The 21,703-nt window shown below is 42.4% G+C and overlaps 2 protein-coding genes and 1 long non-coding RNA gene across 6 annotated transcripts in view; 2 read left to right on the plus strand and 1 right to left on the minus strand.

Annotated features, from left to right (window-relative positions):
- On the plus strand, positions 1-7,794 carry cep83 (centrosomal protein 83). 4 transcript variants are annotated; one of them, XM_017302795.1, is made up of 15 exons: positions 1-519; positions 1,279-1,541; positions 1,826-1,976; positions 2,072-2,164; positions 2,255-2,386; positions 2,462-2,713; positions 2,786-2,917; positions 2,992-3,106; positions 4,050-4,194; positions 4,282-4,431; positions 5,475-5,550; positions 5,637-5,794; positions 5,868-5,997; positions 6,071-6,418; positions 7,076-7,794. In XM_017302795.1, the coding sequence occupies exons 2-15, from the start codon at positions 1,348-1,350 to the stop codon at positions 7,226-7,228; spliced, it is 2,229 nt and encodes a 742-aa protein (XP_017158284.1). In that variant the 5' UTR covers positions 1-519; positions 1,279-1,347; the 3' UTR covers positions 7,229-7,794. The 4 variants fall into 4 exon arrangements, with proteins under 4 accessions (XP_017158284.1, XP_017158286.1, XP_017158285.1 ...); XM_017302797.1 differs by having other exon boundaries at positions 1,343-1,541; XM_017302796.1 differs by lacking the exon at positions 1-519 and adding an exon at positions 899-1,249 and having other exon boundaries at positions 1,343-1,541.
- plxnc1 (plexin C1) overlaps positions 7,686-21,703 on the minus strand; it is a 21,267-nt gene continuing 7,249 nt past the window's right edge. Inside the window, exons 15-31 of the mRNA XM_017302794.1 lie at positions 20,924-21,023; positions 20,745-20,846; positions 19,331-19,434; positions 19,211-19,252; positions 19,004-19,128; positions 18,205-18,406; positions 16,578-16,724; positions 14,114-14,282; positions 12,589-12,689; positions 10,868-10,943; positions 10,165-10,199; positions 9,985-10,080; positions 9,700-9,863; positions 9,466-9,613; positions 9,193-9,333; positions 8,694-8,768; positions 7,686-8,152 (exon numbers count right to left, since the gene is read on the minus strand). Coding sequence (XP_017158283.1) covers positions 8,048-8,152; positions 8,694-8,768; positions 9,193-9,333; positions 9,466-9,613; positions 9,700-9,863; positions 9,985-10,080; positions 10,165-10,199; positions 10,868-10,943; positions 12,589-12,689; positions 14,114-14,282; positions 16,578-16,724; positions 18,205-18,406; positions 19,004-19,128; positions 19,211-19,252; positions 19,331-19,434; positions 20,745-20,846; positions 20,924-21,023 — 1,932 coding nt within the window. The 3' untranslated portion in view covers positions 7,686-8,047. The remainder of the gene's footprint in view (positions 8,153-8,693; positions 8,769-9,192; positions 9,334-9,465; positions 9,614-9,699; positions 9,864-9,984; positions 10,081-10,164; positions 10,200-10,867; positions 10,944-12,588; positions 12,690-14,113; positions 14,283-16,577; positions 16,725-18,204; positions 18,407-19,003; positions 19,129-19,210; positions 19,253-19,330; positions 19,435-20,744; positions 20,847-20,923; positions 21,024-21,703) is intronic.
- Positions 16,891-19,118, plus strand: LOC108165877 (uncharacterized). Its single transcript, XR_001776206.1, has 3 exons — positions 16,891-17,521; positions 18,211-18,354; positions 19,039-19,118. It is a non-coding gene; the product is annotated as an uncharacterized LOC108165877 (long non-coding RNA).

Here is a 21,703-nt window from a genome sequence, read left to right on the forward strand (position 1 = left end):
GGCTTAAATAAACCAAGCAACTGATTAGGTCATCCTGGCCAGGAGAGGGCCTCCAAGAGCCCTCATAGTCTCACATAAGACTTTTGGCAAATGCATATTTTTGTGTAGGTGATGCACAATTTGTATTTTATCACCTGTAGCATTCTTTCAGTATATGCCAAATTTCTCCCTGTTTTCATACAAGAGGAGAGTTTAAGTCACAGTTCCGACTCGCAAAGTTTGAGTTTGCCAAGCAGCCACAAGTTCAGGTTTTATTATTTAGTTTAATTAAATGTAATGTGTCCTTAATTCCAAAGTAAATTTTGACAATGGGATTTCTTATTTTCTCAATTTCTCCTGAAGATATCATAGATGGTTAGTTGTGTCCAGGAAGAATCTCCTGTTGAGTTAAGGGCCTGTACACAGGAACAGAAAAAGAAAAGGACAATAGTTTCCCATGATTCCGTAGTTTGTAGTTTAGAGCAGCTTGCCAGCTAGGCTACCTAGCGAGCTACAAAATAGTGGTGGCTGTTACAAGAGGTAAGCTATCTTGTTCTGTTGACAGTTTAAACAGATCAAAGAATAAGTAGCCTTTACAATATTGTTTTTGCAATTGTTTGTAATATTCTTCCAACTCCCAAATCCACTCATTTTTTAATCCACGTTAGCATAGTTAGCTTGTCTTCAAAGCTAGCCTACGCTACAGGCAACAGTTCGGTTCACTGCCTCAACATGTTTTAGTTATGAACGCTGTGTTTGATATAACATTCAGAATTAATTTTTTTTCAGACTTACTGCATATACCTGTTAAAAGAAATGAGCAAAGATGCTGAGTGTCCGATAATGCGCACAGCGTAGACGCCTGTTAGCATGTCATGCTTCTGGGCGCGACATTCAAACACAATAGTGGACAACAACGTTAACCTCCAGTGTAGTCATTACTATCAGTGTGTGTATTTCCGTTACAATTATTAGTAAAGGAAAACTCGCAGAGAAAGACACTTCTTGTGAGCCTTGTTGCTTTCCAACTCTGATATTCCGCATTAATCCAGTGGCTGTGACCAGGTTCAGAAGAGAGTTGGTATAATTGTAATCACAGACTCTTGTATCCATAATAGCAGCAGCTGCCGGGGAAACGAGCTAACTAATCACTTGAGACTGATTCAGAGCTGAGAGCTGATTGGAACAAGAGGCTTTAGGGACTCGAAGCCACCATGGTTACTGACAACAAGACGTGAAGCTGAAGCCAGTTTCTTCACCATTGAACTGCGTAAAGATTCACTCCTCCCTCTCACACAGACGCGGTGAGCTCTGCTGCTCCATTCCCAGGTAGTTTCACTGTCGGGTTTTGCACCTGCCGCAGGTGAGATGGCCTCGCTTGGGCAGCCGGCCTCTGTGGTCGCCAGCCTCGTACCGGGGATGGGGAAGTCCGCAGCCGTGCTGGGTCTGTCCGCTGGGCTGGGGGGAGCGGAGCTGCAGCTGCAGAAGATGCTCATCGACGAGAGGATCAAGAGCGAAAACCACCGGACCAACTACCAGACCCTGAAGGCTGAGCACACCAGGTACTGAGGAGGGAACTGCTTACTGCTTTGGAAAATAAAAAAAATCTGTAAATGGGCTGTTCCCCAGAACTTCTCCACTTGCAGTTTTAGTTTCAAATTTTGTAAAGATAATCTCATATTAAGCATCTTTTGCTACTGATTATTAATAAAAAAAATATTACCAGTCTAATGATACCGAGCTACAAATGATCAAACATTCACTAAAGGGATATGCTGTTGCATTTTAGGTATTATAATATTTCGATTAAAAAAAGAAAATTGAATTATTCTGTTTCCGTGTCCAGCCTGCAGACGCAGTTCACTCACGCTCAGGGGGAAGTGAGGCGCCTGCTGGGCGACAAACAGAGCGAGCAGGAGAGGCTGCAGCTGCTGCTGGCTGAGCTGCGGGGAGAGCTGCTGGACAAGACCAGGGAGCTGGAGGAGCTGCGCCTGCAGGTACCAGAAGAAGAAGATGATGTTTTTTTTTTTCTTTATATACAGAGGTGATTTAGAAACAAACCGATTTTGCTTTGTTGTTTTCCTTTGAGCAGGTGATGACCCCTCAGCGGCTGGAGCTCCTCAGAGCTCAGGTGCAGCAGGAGATGGAGGCTCCGGTGAGGGAGAGGTTCAACAAGCTGGAGGAGGTGAAGCAGACGGCAGCCAATCATCTGCAGCCTTTCCTCCTGCCGTCGGCCTGACGGCGCCTCTCCCTCTGCTCTGTGATCGCTCCACAGGAGGCGGAGAAGTACCGGTCTGAGTACAACAAGCTGCGCTACGACTTCACCATCATCAAGTCCCAGCTGGAGCACCAGAGGGAGGAGCACAGCCGCATGCTGGAGGAGAGGAGGGTCCTCCACGAGGCCGAGGTGGGAGTTCACCCCACGGCTGGAGGTGAATGGTGGCACCGACGACCCGCTGACCGTCTGGTTTCCTGCTGTCAGGTTGCCCGGCTGGAGAAGGAGCGGGAGGAGCTGGTGGCGCAGTATCAGGATTCAGAGGCCCTGTGTGACGGGAAGCGGGTGGAGGCTCTGCTCAGGGAGAAGGCCCAGCTCCACCAGAGGCTCAAAGGCCTGGAGGCGGAGGTGGCCGAGCTCAGAGCCCAGAGGGACACGTCGGGTCAGCAGGCTGAGAGCGTGCAGCGCATCCAGATCAGACAGCTGACGGAGCTGCAGTCTGCGGTCAAGTCACAAGAGGTGGAGCTGCTTTCACCGTCCTGCCGTGTTCGGTAGGATCAGATGCAACTTCACGAACGATGTTTCTGACAGGCGGAGCGTCAGTCGCTGCGGCAACAGCTGGACAGGATGGAGAGCGAGCTCCAGCAGAGCCACGAGCAGAACGGCCAGCTGACTGGGAGGCTGCACCGCGCTGAGAGGGAGGCCAGCGCTCTGACCGCTCAGGTACGCTGCTCAGCAGAGTCGGATTCCTCAGGGAGTCGCTGCTGCGTTAACTCTTCACCTCTGACTGCTGGCAGATCGACAGCCTGAAGCATTCACACAAGCTGGAGCTGGCCAGCGTCAGGCTGGAGTGTGCTCGCTCCAAAGGAGACATGGAGAGGGAGAGGGACACGCTGCAGGGACAGATGGACGGTACGGAGAGACACACACACACACACACACACACACACACATACATACACACAGTCATGTTTTTGTGACTTGTGGGGACTTTTTTTTTTTTTTTTTTCATTGACTTCCATTCATTTTCTACACCTTAATCCTAACCATCACATACCTAACCCAAAAACAGCATTTCCCCTCATGGGGTTCAAGAAATGTTCCCCAAGCCCCACATTTTAGACAGAAATAGGTTCCCACAAGGACATAAAAACCTGATTCACAGACACACACACATACGCAGGGCCCGGATTGATTGATAAACTGGCGCGGTTGACTTGATATGTGACGCATTATGTATACATTACCCATCAAACATTTCACTTTTCATTTTATGTTATAAAAAAAAATTATGTTTTATCTCCATTAAAGTTTTGTTGGTTCATAACTTTATTATTAGTAGACTGGAGACTCACCAGATCCAGGCAAACCGTTACAGGAAAGCATCCTGTCAAAGTAAGAGTCCCTGGATGGTAAGTGTCTATGAACGGAAATGTTCAGGTTTTACAGCAGACTTAGTCTGGACTTTGACTGGACCATTTAATACCTCAACATGCTCCGATCCGCAGCAGGTGTGGGAGGTGTTGAGGGTTGATGTCTGCATGTTCTAGATGTTTCCTCTGTTCAACCAACCTGAATCAAATGAATTGGTCATTAATGTTTAGTCGTTCTGCTGGGAGGAGCTCAGCTCTGACTGGCTTCTGCTTCATGTTAGTCTGTTGGTTTTCTACTTCCTGCTAGCATAAGAAAAATACTTTCCCAAGAATCATTAAATCAATGTTTTTCTTTCCTTAAGTCTTACCTAGCTAAAGTCATTTCATTCATAAAAGCTACTGTACACATCACAAATGAGCTGTGTTCATCTTTTCCAAGACAGGAAGCATAATGTGTGTGTGTGTGTGTGTGTGTGTGTCAGGTCTGCAGGCAGACGTTGAGGTGCTGAAGGCGGCGTTGGAGCGAAACAAGGAGGTTGTGTTGGAAAAAGAGAGAGAGATGGTGAGGAAGGTGCAGTCGGCCCGAGAGGAGGAGTTCCACAAGATGGCCACCTTACACGAGGAGAGGTGAGAATCGGTTCCTGAACCTGTTCCAGAATGAGTGAATATGAACGAGTGAATCATGTTAAATCATTCTCCATGCGTTTGTTCTAGGCTGGAGTTGGAGAACCGCCTGGCAGTGTTGGAACAGCAGAGGGCGCTGCAGGACTCGTCGGATCAGGCGCTGAAGGAGGAGTGGGAGGAACGACTGCGCAGCGCCCAGCAGGGAGAGGAGTCGCTCCGCAGAGAGCTGCAGAACCTCAGGTCAGCCGGGCCGGACTGGGCCGGGCCGGTACTGTACACCACAACCGGGGCCCTTTCTAGCTTTGTGGGGCCCCTAGTTTATCAAACTACAACGCAGAGATTCATAACCCTCTAGATCAGTGGTGTCAAACTCATTTTTATTTTGGGCCGAATCAAAAATCTGAAYGTTCTTAAAGGGCCGGTTGCACCAGAATCTATTGATAAAACCAATAAAACTGTTAAAATATCAATAAATRGCTGTTCCTCCKGGATTTSWGATTATTTTAGTGTTTATTTTTGCAATCAAAATGACAGATTTTGTGGTGAATATTAAGAAATATTTGTGATTGTTATTTTTTTTTACAGTATTTACGTTAAATGTGATTCTATCACTCGCTGTATCAGTTACGGATTCAACGTTTTTGACCAATTTTGAGAAAATTAGCAGTAAAATCAGGAAAAAAAATGTGGAAATTTGTTGATTTTGTGTGATTTTTGCAGATTTGTGAAAAACTGGACGGACCTATTGATGTAATTTGGAGTCCAGAGGGCCACATAAAAAGCTACGGCGGGCCAGATTTGGCCCCCGGGCCTTGAGTTTGACACCTGTGCTCTAGATGATCCACCAAAATGCCACATTCTGTTTTACAAGCATAACAGGCTGCAGTTAAAAAAACCTAATTATTAAATATGTTAATACATCAAGGCCAACTTATTATTTCCTCCCATAAATTGAAGACTTTTTAWGGATACACAAACAACCTGAGATAATCTTTACATCTTTATTTTCTAATAATAATAATAAGCATATAAAAGATGTGACAAATATGAGATGACTACAGATAAAGACATGATATTTCAATCCTGCACAAACGACCCCAAGCATTGGCCTACTGCAAGTAACGGTCTGGTTAGTTAAAGTTCCTGTTTCTGTGGTTTGAGACTTCAGTGTTTCATGTTGGTCAGTGAAGTCTGGGGATGATGTGAGGTTCCTCTCAGCCAGCACAGCACAATAACCACCTAATCTCAATTTATTCTAGAAAGTCCTGTTTTGTGTTTCTTAGAAACAAAGTGCAGCAGCAGAGTTCACAGCTAGAGGAGCTAGAGAGACAGAAAGCAGAGATTAGTGACCTGCAGCAGGTGAGTCTGCATCTCTTTTGTTCTTTTCTTTGTGTTTTTGTTTTAATGGATTTGATTTCTATCCTGAATATTGTTTGAAACAACAGCAGAACCAAGAGCTCAGCGTCCAGCTGGGGGCGCTGTCGCGCTCTGAAGGCGAGCTGACGGACGCCAACCAGAGACTGAGGGAGACTCTGGACAGAGTGAGGGAGGACGTGCGGGCGACCCGGGCCCAGGCGGAGCGGAGCCAGCATGAGGCGGAGAGGTGCGGCCGCTCGCTCTCTGCCGCTTTCTGTGCGTCTCCACGTCTTCACGTTTGTGTGTGGCTCCACCTGCAGGACGGTGGAGGATCGGCGGGTCCAGTGGTTGGAGGAGAAACACCGGCTGCAGGAGCGAGAAGCAGAGCTGCAGCAGAAATACTCTCAGGCTAAGGAGAAGCTGCAGAGAGCAGCAGTGGCTCAGAAGAAGGTTAGTTTTTAAATCTGAGCATGTCGAGAGTTTTAGACGCTGAGGCTGAAAGCTGCAGCTGTTTGTCATTTAGAGGAAACATCAGACGGAGAACAGAGAGAAGAAGCTGCACAACAAGATCCAGCTGCAGGAGGCTAAAATCGAACAGCTGGAGCTGGAAGCTGCTGCTGCCATAAAGAGGTGGATGTCACTCCATCATGTCTGCAGCTCCTCTGTCACACATCACTTATTAACAATATTAATATTGTATTCTTCCAGACGGTCAATGTTCTCAGAGGAGCAGGCGCAGCTGAAGCGGAGGCTGAAGGAGCTGCAGCGACGACACGACGAGTTCCGCTCCCTCCTGCTGAGCGGTCAGAGCCCTGCCCTCATGCCCTCCCAGCTCTCCCTCGGGGTCGAAGGGCGACTGGCTGCTGACCTGGTGAGCTTCAGACCCTGAGGCAGCACTCAGGAGGAGGAAGGAAGCGCAGCGCAGGCTGAGTGTCAGGAAATGAAAGAAATGCGACACTGAAAAAAAGCAGCCGATGCCTCTTGTCTGGAACTGGAATGAGATTTTAAAGATGATCACGGGGGGAAAGTCAGTTTTCATGCTGTTATATAGAAGATACTAATAGGAATTTTAGAAAACCATTTCTACTTAAATGATGAAATCCTAGCTTTATTTTGGTTCAGCTCATTACTCACTAGTTCACCTGAAGCCAAAGTTCTGGAACCTGCGTGGAAATTCCTACTTTATGGTGAAATGAAGGCATCACCACTGACTGACTAGGATTTAACATCATCCCTGTTTAATCTGGAATAATCTAGTGCCAGATTTTCTAAGTATCATAGATCATGTAGAAAGAAGAAATAGAAATGTACAAAATGTATTTTTAAATGTCCATTCTGTCATAAAACATAACCAGTAGATTGTAGCTAATTGCCCCGATGCAGGCAGAGAACCTAAAGTTCTGACAAAACTCAGAGTATTGGACTCTCTGATCTATAGAAAGTGTTCTGTGTTGAAGCTTTCTATACATTCAGCTTTGAGTGAAACACTGCAGAGGAGATGATGGGGGTGATTGTGTGTGTCCTGCAGGAGGGAGAGTTCTCTCTGCTGCAGAGGAGACTGGAGAGTCTGGAGAACGCTCAGCAGCAGCAGCTGGAGGAACTGGGATCACTGGTGCAAAAGGAGCACGATGAACCTCCCAAACACGACCCCCTGACCTCTGACCCTGTCACTTTGGACTGATAAACATTTTGTAATCAGGCGGTGCTTTTCAAGTCAAGTGCATGAAAATGGTTTGCACAGATGTATTTTTCTAAAAGTGAACCAGTTTGTTTTTTTCTGCACCTTGAACAAAACTGACTCAGGGTTCAACGTGTTTAAACCAGGGGTCAGAAACTCACTGCTGCTTAACTAAACCTGCTTAAAAACGTTTTCTAATTTAGCTTATTTTATGGCTAAAAAACAATTTTATATCATAAAAAAAAAGTTTTACAGTAAAGAAATTTATATTTATGCAAAATGTAAAAATGCAATGTACTTTTACAATATAAAAAAAACTAACTTTTTCTTGTGCCATTAAGTTCCATTGTGGTGTAGAACGTATCAGCAGCTTGCAGACCCCTGGTCTAAACCACAGAGGAGGAAATGATTTGTATCATTGCAGATGTGACAAAAAGCACTACATGCTGCAACTTGCACATGAAATGTACGGGTTGTTATTTTTACTTGAACAATTACTCAGGGCTCTTTGTGACTCATTTGTGACACTTCCTCTGTCTTAATGTGATATTAAATGCTTCTGTTCATCAGGTGACTTCTGTTTTAGCTCCTGAAACTTCCCAGGGTTCAGGATCCATCGTCTCTGAGGCATTAGAGCAGAAGATTCAGTCTCTGTTGGTCTCAGACTTTCCCTGAATGTAAGCAGCTGATCTCTGAAACAGAGTTTCAGCTCCATGTTTGCTGCAGGAGGCGACAAATGTTGCCAGTTCAGCGTTTGTCATCTTAGATTTGGAAGCAGTTCCTCCCTTCCTGTCGTGGTTCACTTCAGTTCAGCATCAGCGCTCAGTTCCAGGAGCAGCTCTTCAGTTCGTCAAACAAATCTTTGACATGCTGCAGTTGCTCCAACAGCTCAGCAGGGGCGCCGTTACTGGTCAGCTTCTCTTTAATCTGTGAAAAAAATCCAGATAGATGTAATGTGAACTCATTTTCCTAAGATCCACCAACAATAAACACTAGGTTTCTCGTCACTCGTGTTTGTGCAGCTTCTGTTATGCTGGGTAGTTTGAATCTTCTGTTGGAAACATCTGGAAAGCTGATAAGAAAGAAGTCCTGCTCTGCAGAACAGAACCGGAAGCAACACGCTGACATGAAGCAAAAGATGAGCTTCTCATTTCCTTTGCTCAGCGTTTCATGTGACATTGTTTCAAAACTCGAGTTGCTGCTGCAGCTTTCTACATCTCTGACAGACGTGTGGAAACAGCAGAAGACCCCACAGTTTCAACATGTCCAGAATGTGACTCCAGCAAAAATCAGATGGGAACATATGTGGCCATTAAGAAAGCAAAAAGCTCCATTAGGTTTGTGATTCTGCCCTCAGCTTCCAGTCTATCTGTTGGCAGTGCATAATGGTTATAATCTGCAGCACAACTAATTAAAATGTGGATTTTTAACTAACAGCAGTGGAGTCGAGGTGGATGTGAGGACTGACCTCTGTGAAGTATCGCTGTGTGAATTTGAAGAGTTCTCTGAGGGCTGCAGCTTCATTGAACTCGCCTTCATGTTTCTGAAAAAACGAGAAAAAAAGCAAGTCAGTCTTGATGGTTGCCAGAGAGCTGCCATGAAATCAATAACCTTTAAACATCAGCCACCTCTCATCTCTGTAGGTGTCATGACCAGGCTGACCAGTTCACTGCCTGAACCACTGGAGGAAATCTCATTTCCTCCTATTGTACAGTAAATTTGCCACTGACTCTTCATACTGTACCTCTGAGTTAATAGACATTTATTTTATTAGACTTCAGTGATAGTTTCTGGTTTCACAGCAACTATCACTGTAGTTGCTGTGATAGTTGCAACTACACAACTCGAGGTCAGTTAAGAACATCTACAGCAAGTTAGGTTCTTGTATCCCCCTGTGAAAGAGTTTGCTTACATATTTAATGGTAAACATAAATTTCTCTCTGGATTTGTGTGAGACTGGACTTTACCTTGGACTCTCCGTTCAGGAAGTCTTTAAATTCAGCGTCGCTCACTGCTGGCTGCTCCCTGATCTGCTTATAGTAAACCTTCACTTCCTGCTTGAACTTGGGAATGTCTTTGGCATAGAGCAGCTTGTTGGTTGGAGCATGCTGTAAAACATTGAGGTTCATTAGAAGTCAGTTTTTGCTTGGAGTCCTGCCATCTGTCGCGACAAAAAAAAAGAAGGAAATAGCACTTCCTGTGATTGTACAATAGGAGACAAATGTGCCAAACATCTTCACCTTCCCTAGCTGGATCTCGCTCAGAGAAAAGGAGTCCATGAAGGCCTGAGCGATGACCGACAGGCAGCCGTCCAGGTGAGGCGTCTTCTCCATGTCGAACACGAACTGCGGGTTTTTCAGGATGTTGATCCAGAAGCGCAGCGGCAAGCTGATGTGGACAGAACAGCTTCTGTTTTAATTGGTTTCCTGAGAGTTCGTTACTGTCCAATCAGACGCAGGGAAGCTCATCCGTACCTGTTGGTCTTCCAGATGTGTCGGACATCTGGGTCGGTGATCTTTATGTTCTCTGCCTGAGCGTCCAGGAAGTCAAAGAAGTACTTGATGGCAAGGGGAGCTTTGTTCTGGGTCATCCCCCAGATGGACCTGAAGAGGTTCTCCACGTATGAATGAACGGCCACCTTAAAGAGACAGGACAACACAGGTTAACACAGGTTAATTCATGTTTCATACTGAAATGATCCAAACGTCTGTTGTTCCAGCTGGTATCGGTTCTGCTGGTACGGCTCTGTTTCCTCTTGCCTTGGTGGAGAGCAGCTTGGTCAGGTACACTTCCTTCAGCTTCAGCTTCTTCCTCTCTGGGTTCTTCCCATGGTCCTCCACCACATCGGGGTCAATCTGCACCACGACACCAAAACATCACATGAACCAGTGTAGTTGCTACACTGGTTCATTTGATAGAAAATGCAAACCGCCTCCTACCAAATGGAAGTATTTTCCAGTGAAGTTTTCGTCGTCTAGGTGAGAAAAACAGAAAATCAAATTACAGAATTATTTTTACTTGGAGCGAAACATCAGAAATCACAACGTTTTGCACACATCCTGATTATACTGATCTGAAATCAGTATAATCATCCAACAGATGATGATGCTGCAGTTGATAGATGTTGATGTCAGAAATATGTTTGTTAAAATAAATTATCTTATTCCACTAGGTAAAGGATAAACAGAGCGCAGCCTTGTCTCATAGTGAGATTATTAATAGTTAGTGACTAGATATAATATAATCACTGAAATGAAGACTAAATATTGTGATTTAGTTCTCTCCCTGGTTTAACGCACCTGGATGAAATGATGGCTCGTTAGAAGCCCTAAGAGGAACAGTGACAAGCTGAAAAGGTTGTTACTACCACCAGGGAGAACTAAAACATGCAGGATGCCGGCCCTCAAGGTTTGGACACCCCTGATCTAAAGAGTCGATTTTAGCAGACATTTATTGTAGCTGCTGTTCGTTGTGAGGAGGAGGCCTTCGCCTCAGAAGAAACACTAAATTGTTCACACCTCTGGTGAGGTGTGAACATGGTCACGCCTCAGAGGTTCAAAGACATAAAAACATGCGACATGAATCTGCCACAAATGCTTTCCGTGGCTGAAAGCGAAGCCATGACAAAAACTTAGTTCTTACCTTTCACACTCCCCTGTGCGCTGAGTGGAGGATGAGTTTTCTTTGACAGCACTTTTATGGTGGCGCCATCATTAACCTAAAGCAGAGCAAACTCAATATGTTACACATGGAAAAACACAACCACAACAGACTTAACCAATCAGCTGGCCGGTTATTGGAAACAGAAATGCCTCTGAAGCAGCTAAACACTGAAACCTGGTTAGTTTTCCTATTTTCACTGATGAGTCAAAACTGAAAACCCTCTTTTTCACTCTGCAATCACATAAACATGACACCATGTTCTGCTACTCTGAGTTTCCAGTTTAGTAAAAATCAGATAAGCTGTTGTCACACGCGTTTCTCATCTTGCTACATGTGATGGCGAGTGGAGAAACATCTCATACGGGTCCAAACGAGGGGACATGAAGTAGATGTTGTCGAATATCATGACTTGGAAGAATGTGTGTTTGCCAACAACAAAAATGTACAACACACACGGTTTGTTCTACTGTTTCAGGAAGCTGTGTGTTATTTTACCTGCTTTATTTCTCATACATTTAAAGCTCTGAGTTCTCACAGTGGCCATACAAATATTAACTGAATTAATTACTAGTTAAGTCAGTTGGTTGGAGCTACTTTAAGCCTTTCACATGCTGGGGTGAGTGAATCTTCATTAGTGCAGACTGAGGGTCTGCGGAGCATTGCATGTGATTGGAGTCTAACTGGAAGATTTCTACAACATTTGAGTAGGACTTTATTGACTTTGTGGTAGCAGCACATATACTTAGAGTGTGTAGAGTTTTGGAGTTAAGAGATTTTATACAACAGATTTTTTTTGACAAAAACTTCAGCATCAGATGCAGAAGTGTTCTTTTACTAAGGCAGCAAATCTTCAGATGACACATCTGAGCAGCGAAGCACACACAGACACACACACACGCACACACACACACGCGCGCCCACACACACACACACACACACACACACACATGTGCACATGCATGTGCACATGCATTGTTGTTTCCTTGATTAATCATGTGAACAAAAGCCACATGAATGAGTCAGAGTCCAGGTCTTGAGGCTGTGACGTTTCCAGAGCATCTTCCCCACACAGACGGTGACCCCTGATCAGGGCCGGCCCTGCCCCTGGTCCATTACAAGCCATTAGGAGGCACTTTCTTCTCATCCATTTGCCTTTATTATTATTATTATTATTATTATTATTATTATTATTATTATTATTATTATTATTTATTTTATTTTATTTTATTTTAGATAAACAGCTTGGCCCTTTCTGGATGCGATGACAAAAAGATGACAGGAGCTTTCCATTTCCTCTCTGTACCAGGCTGTTGGCTCAGAGGACAAAAAGTTTCATTCTGCGTAAACTGGGCCGAGAGTTTGAAAGAAAGTGGAAGTGAAACTGAGTGAGCATGCTCAAGAATAGCTCCTTCTGCTTCACCTTAATGCAAGACTTTCTGCTCAGACCAAATCTGGTGGTGGTTTAAAATGAACATTTTAAAGTTTGATCTGTGAGAAACTCTGAGGTAAATGTGTATTTGCTCCCTGTTATAGACGACCATGTGTGTTCTGCTTTAACTAACCCGACTCTGTCAACCAGCACTGACTCAGCGCTGCAACACGACCAGCATTCGCTGCACTTAATAAAAGTCTGAAACCACAGCCCACATGCGGACGTGACCACTGAAGTGAGACTGAACTGAAGTCGTCTTTGTTCTCACCTTGTAATGCCTGAGTGTGTTTAGCTTCGTCACGTCTCCGATCACCTCAGAGCCTCCGTCCACCTCCTGAAGAGGAAGAAATGATCCATCCCTCTCGTACTCTGGTAGAATATAGGACAAAAAACCTTATTAATTTAGATATTTTAGTTTCAATACGTAGTATCAACACGTTGCCTTCCGGCCACGGGTCACTGTGGCCGGAAGGCACAGTGGCCACACTGTGGTTTTTATTCTAGAAAACAAAGTGTTTCCTAACACAGAGGAAAAGTTGCTAAATTACCCAAACAGGAAAAAAAGGGATATTTGCTGAAGAGCAGAGTAAAAATAAAACAAAAAGTTTGGTTTTCTGTCACAGATACCAGCGTCGTGGTTTAAATCAGTCAGGTGATCTTGGCTCAGTGGGTAAACTGATGCAGCTGACCCTATTATGAAAAGAATGAACTGGTTTTCTTCTGTACTTATTTCAGCATTTTAACTGAGGATGAACTGGATACAGTTTTCTGACCAGTCGACACTTTGTGAAAAGCCTGACCTGCTGATTCCGGTTTTGTCTGAAAAGCTGCTAAAGGTAGCAACAAAGTTGCTGAGTTGGCAGCAGTTGGGTGACTGTTGCTAACGGCTCACATGACAAAGCAAAGCAAAAGGGACAGAGGCTGATTTCAAGGCCTCTGCAGAGGTAAATAAGAGCAGATGATTTTCCAAAATGAAGGAATTCTGGGCTAATTTATCCGTGCACCTCTAATTTTAGGAGGTTGTTTTTAAAACAAAGTGTTTCTCAAAACATTTATCAATAGATCTAGCAATGACACAATCCAGAGAACAAGACCAGAAGTAGGTTGTTCCACCACTGGTAAATAGTTCTTTTCTTTAATCCATCGAGTCATGGATCTGATAGAACCCAACCTGCTCACTTTACATGGATCCTACAAGTTTCTTTAAAAGAGTCTTCATCTGTGTTGCACCTGAAATCTTATAGATTTAGATTCTTCACTTTCCACAGGACAACTGCAGAGATTAAAACTCATTTAAAGACATAATCTGGATGCTCTGATAATAATCTACTATGTATTGTGGCAGTTATGGTTCCAAGTGGTCTGACTCTGTGCTGACCTGGTTCACATCTTACTTCACAGATCAGAACTAGTTTGTGTTGTTAGGTTATGGTGAACAGACCACACAACAGATCATAGTGAAGAAAGATCCCATGTGGAAATGGGGAACCTCAAGGCTCCATCCTTGGGCTATTTTTAATCATCATACTGTTAACTCATTTTGTGAAGTATTACAACTTCTCCTGCAGTATCTGTACTGATGACATGCTGCTTTTGACATCACTTGGCCCATACACTACTACAGTGACTGTAGTAGTCAAAAGAGGACAACGATAAACAGGTGAATACTTTCTTTTTCTTGGGTCTAAATACATTTCAGAGTTGGTGGTCTGGTATGAACCAGGGTCCTTCCTGTGGAGGACCCTGTGTGTGAATGCTGCAGGCTGCAGTACATTAGTATCCGTTTCACTCACCAACATTGACATCTCTGATAGAGGTGTTATATGCGAAGCCAAACTTGGTTCTGAAGGTGTTGAGGATCTTCTCTTTGAGCTGCTCCACCGTGTCGCAGCTGAGGGCGTCCACCTCCAGAGGCTCGCTCACCTCTCCATCACTGCCCACTGCAAACAGCACCTTCAGCTTCTGGAGGCGCAAACACACATAGGATCTCATTCATCTTTTTCTATGCCTGCATAATAAATATAATTATTTCATATATTTCACATGCCAAATGTCTAAGTTTTTGCTCCTTATTTGCCGTACTTTGGTGTTTTCAAGTAATTTTTATGATGATAACCTGAACAAAAACATAAGATACACTTTTCAAATAATGGCTATTTATTAAGGGGTAAAAACCTCCTATCCACACCCACCTGGTCATATGTGAACATATAAATTTCTCTCCAATCATGAATAGAGTTCTAAGACCAAAACCCCTTCAGAACAAAAGTGAAAGCTTAAGGAAGATGTGCTTCCTGTTGCATCTGCTTTAAAACTAACAGCATCCAGAAAACGACAAACTGAACATAAAACATGGTGGTGGTAGGGTGAAGGTCTGGGTCTGCTTCTGCAATCTGGATGGTTTCTCATAATTGTCACAACCACGTATTCTGAAAATCCTGGAGGAGAATGGCAGCCCACCGGTCCAATGCAAACCCCCAAGATTGCGTCCAAATGGATTGGAATAATAAAACACTAAATAAATGTTAGCGTGATTTTAAAGACTTTAAGTTACGTTTATTTAGAAATTGTTAAATGTGAGTGTGATCTCTTCCATGTTAATGAAATGATCTGGTGACATACTGAGTTCAGTTGCTTTTCAACAAACTCAGGGACTCTTATCAACTTTAGCTTGGAAGTCTGCTGGCAGTTTCTGATACTCTAGTGTCTGGAATGACTCTGCTCCACCAGCGAAGTGTGCAACAGGGCGGGGTGAAGCGGAGACGCATGTAGTAAACCTGGGGTGAGAGAAAGGCGGTTGTGGTGCATGTAGCAATAACAGCAAGACTGCAAAATCATTTACATTCATCCTGTGGTCCTCTAGCTGTTTGCAGATGGTCACTATCTGCAACCCTCACCATCTGGTTGCAGATGGTGATCAAGAGCGACTTGTAAAACATACAAGTCGCTCCTGACTATAAAGACAGAGGACCAGTCAAACTATAGAAAAGTAGTGCAACTGTACATCTGATGTTATCACAGACCACTGATGTGATGTAATTGGCCACACATTTACTGACAGCTGTGTTCTGAATGATAAACCACTGAGCAGCACTATTTAACACTTAATGCAGTTTATTTAATGCTATCAGTTTACCGATCGGAGTGCTGCTAAATGTGTAAAACACCACTTTTACCAGCAAACCGAGCATTTTATCACACTTCAAACATCTCACAATATGGCCTTATCAAGTTTGTAGTTTGATTTTCTACTTTTCCAAGCATTTTAGATGTTTTCTGATGGATCTGCAGATTTATTTAATGGTAAGTGGGAGTAAATTTGTTGTGCTGTGCATGTTCAAAGGAAAGAGAGGAAGTTAGTTATCAGTTCCTGCTAATAAGTTGGCTTAGTTCCATAAATGCATTCACTTCAGTGATTATACTGAAACCTTAATAGCTTTACAATAATAAAAATTAACTACAATAATAAAAATTAACACTTGGTAAAAAGAAAAAAGAAAAACACAAGTGTAAAATGAGTCTATTTGAAAATGTTTGGTTGTTAGACAGTTTTCGATCTAGACGCTGTAGTTCTGTTTTAACTAAACCAGAGAAACAAAAACAGAACAGAGAATTAGGAAGCATCGGTTGGTGGGCCGCGTCGAGAACCATGCAGAGTTTTAGTATGAACCATGAGGCCATGCAGTCCTATAAATACCTCTGTTAAAATAGTTTTGGGTTTTCCATTACAGTTTAGTTTAATTTCGCTGTGACTTTTTGTTAAAGTGTTTTATAGTTTTTATTAGTTATTTTTAGTTTGTTTAGTTTTTATAACTTGTAATATAAGTTTTTTCATACTTTGATCTTTTTTTTTTAATTCTGCACCTAAAGATGAACCATAGTATTGTATTGTGTTCATGTATAGATTGATTGGGTAGTAAATATTCAACCGAAGATATGTTTCTCAAAAAATGTAACCACTTTCTCCCAACTTTTACTGCTCCAGTTTTACAGACTAGCATAAGTACCACCAAGAGGAGCATGGCGTGTCGTAATTAGCTATTTGCCAACAGCTGACGTAAACTGATTGTGTGGGTAGTGGGAGGGGGGGTTAAAAATTTCACATCAGTTCAAAAGGCTAGTAAATAAACATTATTTATTTCAGTTAACAAAAATAGTTTCTCAATTTCAGCTTTTGTTATTTTGTTAGTTTCAGTTAACTATAAGAACCTTGGTGTGTGTGCATGTGTGTGTGTGTGTGTGCGTGTGTGTGTGTACCAGCTGGCTGAAGTCCTGAGCCTGCCACAGCAGCCAGTCCTCACTGAGTGTGTACAGAGCTTTCTCTGTCACACAGTCCACCGGCCCTTTGGAGATCTGCTGTGTGAGCGCGCTCACCAGCAGGTACAGATGCTGCCCGACACTTTCCTGCACAACACCAGAGATAAAAATAAAATAAGAACATGAGCAGCTGGCTAACTTACACACATCAGGTTTGTGTAGGCTCTAGTTTACTTTGAGCTTCTTGTTGCATGTGGTTTCTATGGTTACAGAAAAAGCTTGGCTTAGAATATAATCATCCACAATTAGCATCCAGCTTAGAGACACGTTAGCAAATACATATATAGCTGTGATAAGTTGTGTGTGTTTTTTTTTACTTGTTTATCTGAAAAAGTTAATATGAAATCATATTTTAATATCAAAGATGACCTGAATAAATAGAAAAAGCTGTGCTCAAATAATAATTAAGAGCAAAAAAGAGTGAACCAGACCAACTGGAACTGCATATGTGAAAGAGGAAATGGCTCCTCTGACTGCAATCTGGTCGTCACCCTTGAATCTGGTCGTCACCCTGGTAACAGCAGCTGCTAAGCGCTGCTGCTAACAGGTGGTGAATCTTTTACATCACTGTGGAAGAGTTTTAGACCGTTTCTCTTTCCAGAATTGGTTTATTTTGGCCACACTGTGAGGTTTTCAAGCATCAACAACCAGACTTTAAAATCTTCATTTCTTTCTTTTGTTTTTTGCATTTCAGGACAGACACCTCCCAAAATGTTCAGATTACTTTACAGATCATTTTCTAAAAGGTCTTTGTGATCATAAACATGATTTAGTGAGGAGGCAGAACAATGTGCTCTCTTTGGTCAGCGGTGGTTTTGGAGTTAGACGCCATTTTCTCACTTCTCTTTCTTACTGCCGAGTCATGACCACCGACCTTAACTGAGGTAAGTGAGACAAAGTGCTTTAGATGTTGCTCTGCATTCATTTTGATAGAATATTTTTTCCCAGGGCGTCCAATTTGGTCTGGATAGATTTATCATTAAATAAATTAAATTGTCATTTTATATTTACTTAAGTTATCATTGTGTGATATAAAACTGTGATTTTATATCACACAATGTCACACTTCACTGTGAAGTGTGATAAACAAGCAGAAACAGAGATAATCTGTATTGAATGGGGACATTTTAGCAGCTCTGTGTACCAAACACACAGTTTTCACAGAATTTACGATAAAAGATAAAGATACTGAACGATGAACTGATTTTATGTCCCATCTGATATTTGAAACTGTCCGTAGCCATAGTCACGTTTCCTATAAATAAGCAGGGAAGTAGTTTTTAAAAAATGTTTTACGTTGCCCTTCTAGGTAAAGAAAAAACATTCAAAGAGTTTCTCAGTATTTCTTTTCCCATGCTTGTAAAAACTGTCTGAACCAAAGGCGTCTGCACTGATCAATGTCAATTATTTTACATCTTAGCAACAGAGACCATCAGATGTGCATCAAAACTCTTAGATGGAGATAAATGAGTGAGAATCATCAGACTGGGATCATAGTAGCTTCACTGTCTCTGTCTAGCTACACAGGAACAATCAGACCGGTCTCTGACAGTTTTCTTGAACCGACCCGCAGGAAGCCGTAGAGGCAGACCGACACCCAGTTGGTCAGTAGCTTCTCCACCGTGGACTCGGTGCGCCTCAGCAGCAGTTTGGGCTGAGCGGCGCTGCTGTTCTGCTGCATCAGGTCCTTCAGCAGGACCTCCATCACCTCCGTCAGGTACGACAGGTTGCCGTGAAGCGCCACAGTGAGCAGAGACGCAAATGTGCACCTGAAGGACAGAGACGTTAATTGAACTGTCCACTGCAGAAACACAAAACCTTACCAAGTTTTTTTTTGTTTAGTTTTTAGTTCAAATAAGATAAAAACTAACTGACAAGGAACTTTCCTGCAACATATAGGAGCTGGTTTTATGTGAATAATGCTTGAGTATAGATAAAAAGTATCTAAAAAGGCAGATCTTAGCTCTGCCAATTACAATCTCAAGTGGCCCAGCTCAACGTATACATGAGTTTGATTGACAGCGCTAAACCCCTCCTCCTGGCTCTGATTGGTTGTTTTTTGTTGGGACTGGTGAATTTCTTCAGACGGTAATAGCAGTTCAGGAGGATGTGGAGATCAATCTTTTCATGGATTACCTGTTTCCAAAAAACATTTTTGTGCGTGTGTTGTTTTTTTTTTTTTAAATAAAAATTACATACTGCACCTTTAAGGAAAACCTAAAACCAGCTACTATATCTTCCACAAATGTTACTTTTATGTTAGTTTTGTCTTATTTCAAGCACAAGAAACAAAAACTACTTGATAAGATTTGATGTGTTATGCAGTGATAAGCGTTTCGTTTTTCCATCCGGGTCATCAGATTTACTTGTCTTTGACGGTGAAGCTTTTCTGCTCCTCTAGCGCGTGCACCATGGTGGTGAGAAACAGCTGGTCCTGGATCAGCCTGGAGAACTTCTGGCAGTGCTGATCCAGCTCCACCATCTCCACGTCCTGATTCCAGATCAGACAACAACAAAGTTCACTGACGCTGTGTGAGAGCGTCCAAAGAGCCGCAGCTGCCATTCATGCTTACCTGACCAATGTCTTTGATGCACAGCTTAATTAAAGATTCACTCTGGAAAGCAGAAAGTAGCTGTTATATATCCTCAGGGTATCAGTGTGATTTGTGTTGCAACACAGGGCTTGGTTTTACCTCAGGGAAGAAGGTTCTGGAAGCAAAGTGCTTGTAGTCCAGGAAAGGAATGGCTCCGACATTTTCCATCAGGTCAGCCTTTTCTGTCTGCAGATCTATGAATCCTGTGAAGGAAACAGACAGTGGAGGAAAGGCAACACTAACAACTCACAAAACGGCTAACATTTCTTGTTCTTATCAGCTGGTAACTCGGAAACGCAACAATCAGTTTACAACATCTCACAGTTTATTAATACTATATCTGAGTAGCTCAGCAAAAGCTGCAGTCAAGTATGGGTTTCTGAAAATGGCTTTCGTTTACCGTCAGGTCAACTTGTGCAACAATTTTTAAATTGTGAAAAAAGGAAGTGCTTCAAAAAGGAACTGAGTTTGTGTTAGACGCCCAGTGAGGTGGAAGAGTTGAAAGCGAAGTGGTTGAAAAGGGACAAAGTGTGTAAATGTTTCATTATCAGCTCTAAACAGAAGCCAGTTCTCTGTCTCTGGAGAGGCAGCATGTCACACAGAATGTGTATTAACATGAAAAACATTAATATATGATTCATGTCTGTTCTCCTCATTGAACCAGAACGCAACATGAGCACAACGTCTCCATAGAAGGCAGGTTAAAACAAACAGCAAATATTAACGTTTCACTGCATCTATTTCACTCAGTTAGGCTCATCAATCATCTGAAGAGACAAATAAAATTCATCTGAAATTCTGTTTTGGAAAAGATTTAAGAGAAAACAACAACAACAAAAACAAATCGACTCTAAGGACATCATGATGTTATATTGGCTTTACTAGCAGGAAGTTTGTTTCTGATAGGAAATGAGAAGGGCATTTTTTAAGAGATAATAAAACAATCAATGATTATGAATATAATCTGCTTTCATTTACATTATATACAAATTGTAAGTCAAAACTCATTTAACCATCTTAATGTTCAGTGGAACAATCTTTAGAGCCATGACAGCCTTCACACACCTCAATCTTCAGCTGCCTCCACAGATTCTCAAGCAATTCAAATTATAAATGCTTTATTGATCCTAAAGGGAAACTAAATGTTGTTGTAACTCAAATTATTCAAGATTCTCTAAAGAGTTATTATAGATGGTAATGGTTGTGGGAAGGAAGAATCTATTGTAGCAGTCAGTATTACAGCAAACTGATAAGGCCTCTGACTGAAGACACTCTTTCTATGACAACCTCATGAAGAGGAAGTCCAGGCTTGATTCTATGACTGGGTCACTTCAACATGTTGAACAAATTAAACTATTGCTTAGAACCTAATCCACCATCAGCAATGCTAAGTCAAACTAATTCAGCGTAGGATGTGTTTAGGATCAGATTAATACACATTAAGCCCTGATGAATGCAGCAGGTAATGGAGAAAAAAACAAACCTATTACCAGACTCAGAAGTAAGGACTGACCTTGTCTGATGTCATTCCTAATGTCACACTCCAGGTTTTCCATCAACTTGTTCATCCTAACGGTGAGCTGCTCCCGTTGTCTTCGGTAGACGAAAAACACCACTGAAATGAACGAGCCAACATGTAAAGAGAAATCTCCAGCATGTTGTTGGTGGAGGCCAAAACCATGGTGCACTTACCAACCAGGGTGATGGGGATCAGGAATATGATGAGCAGTATAAAAAAATAACGTTGAAATGATGATTTGTTCAGTGTTATAGATTCATGTCCATATGTTACCTGTAACAGACCATAATCATAATAGTTGGCAACACTTTATTTGAATGGGTCTGCATAAGACTGACATGATACTGTCATACGTATGACATAACTTCTGTCTTGAACAGGAAGTAGTGTATTCATGAAGGTTTATGACTTTTAACATGAAGTGTCATTCGGTAGATAATGACACCTGTAACACAAAGTTGACACTTTTAAATGACTTTTAATGCAAGTTTTAATTGAACTTTGCATTAAAAGTGTCATTATTTACCCAATGACTCTTCATGACACCAGCCGTAAACATTCATGAAGAGTCATTTATGTTCATGACAGATCAGGGTTGCTTAGCCTGGTGCTCTGGGCGCTAGGGCAGTCATTCATCCAGCTGCCCGCCATGTTTTTGAGGTAAAACATGTTTATAGTTGACATGAAATTTGAAAATATCACTTGATAGTTATGCATTATTGGAAGACTTTAAGATTAATACCTAAACACCAACTATAAAGTCTTTAAAAAAGCAATCATTAAAAATAACAAAAATAAATTAACAATCCTAAGCCTGGTGGGGGCACAAGTACAGCCTGATGGCCCGCCAGGCTTATAATACACTGAGGGAAACCGTGCAGGTGTCATGTCATGTTTATGACAGTCTCATGTCAGTTTTAAATACACCCCTTCAAATAAAGTGTTACCTAGTA

This window comes from Poecilia reticulata, linkage group LG23, assembly GCF_000633615.1.
Source record: "Poecilia reticulata strain Guanapo linkage group LG23, Guppy_female_1.0+MT, whole genome shotgun sequence".
NCBI classification, from domain to species: Eukaryota; Metazoa; Chordata; class Actinopteri; order Cyprinodontiformes; family Poeciliidae; genus Poecilia; species Poecilia reticulata.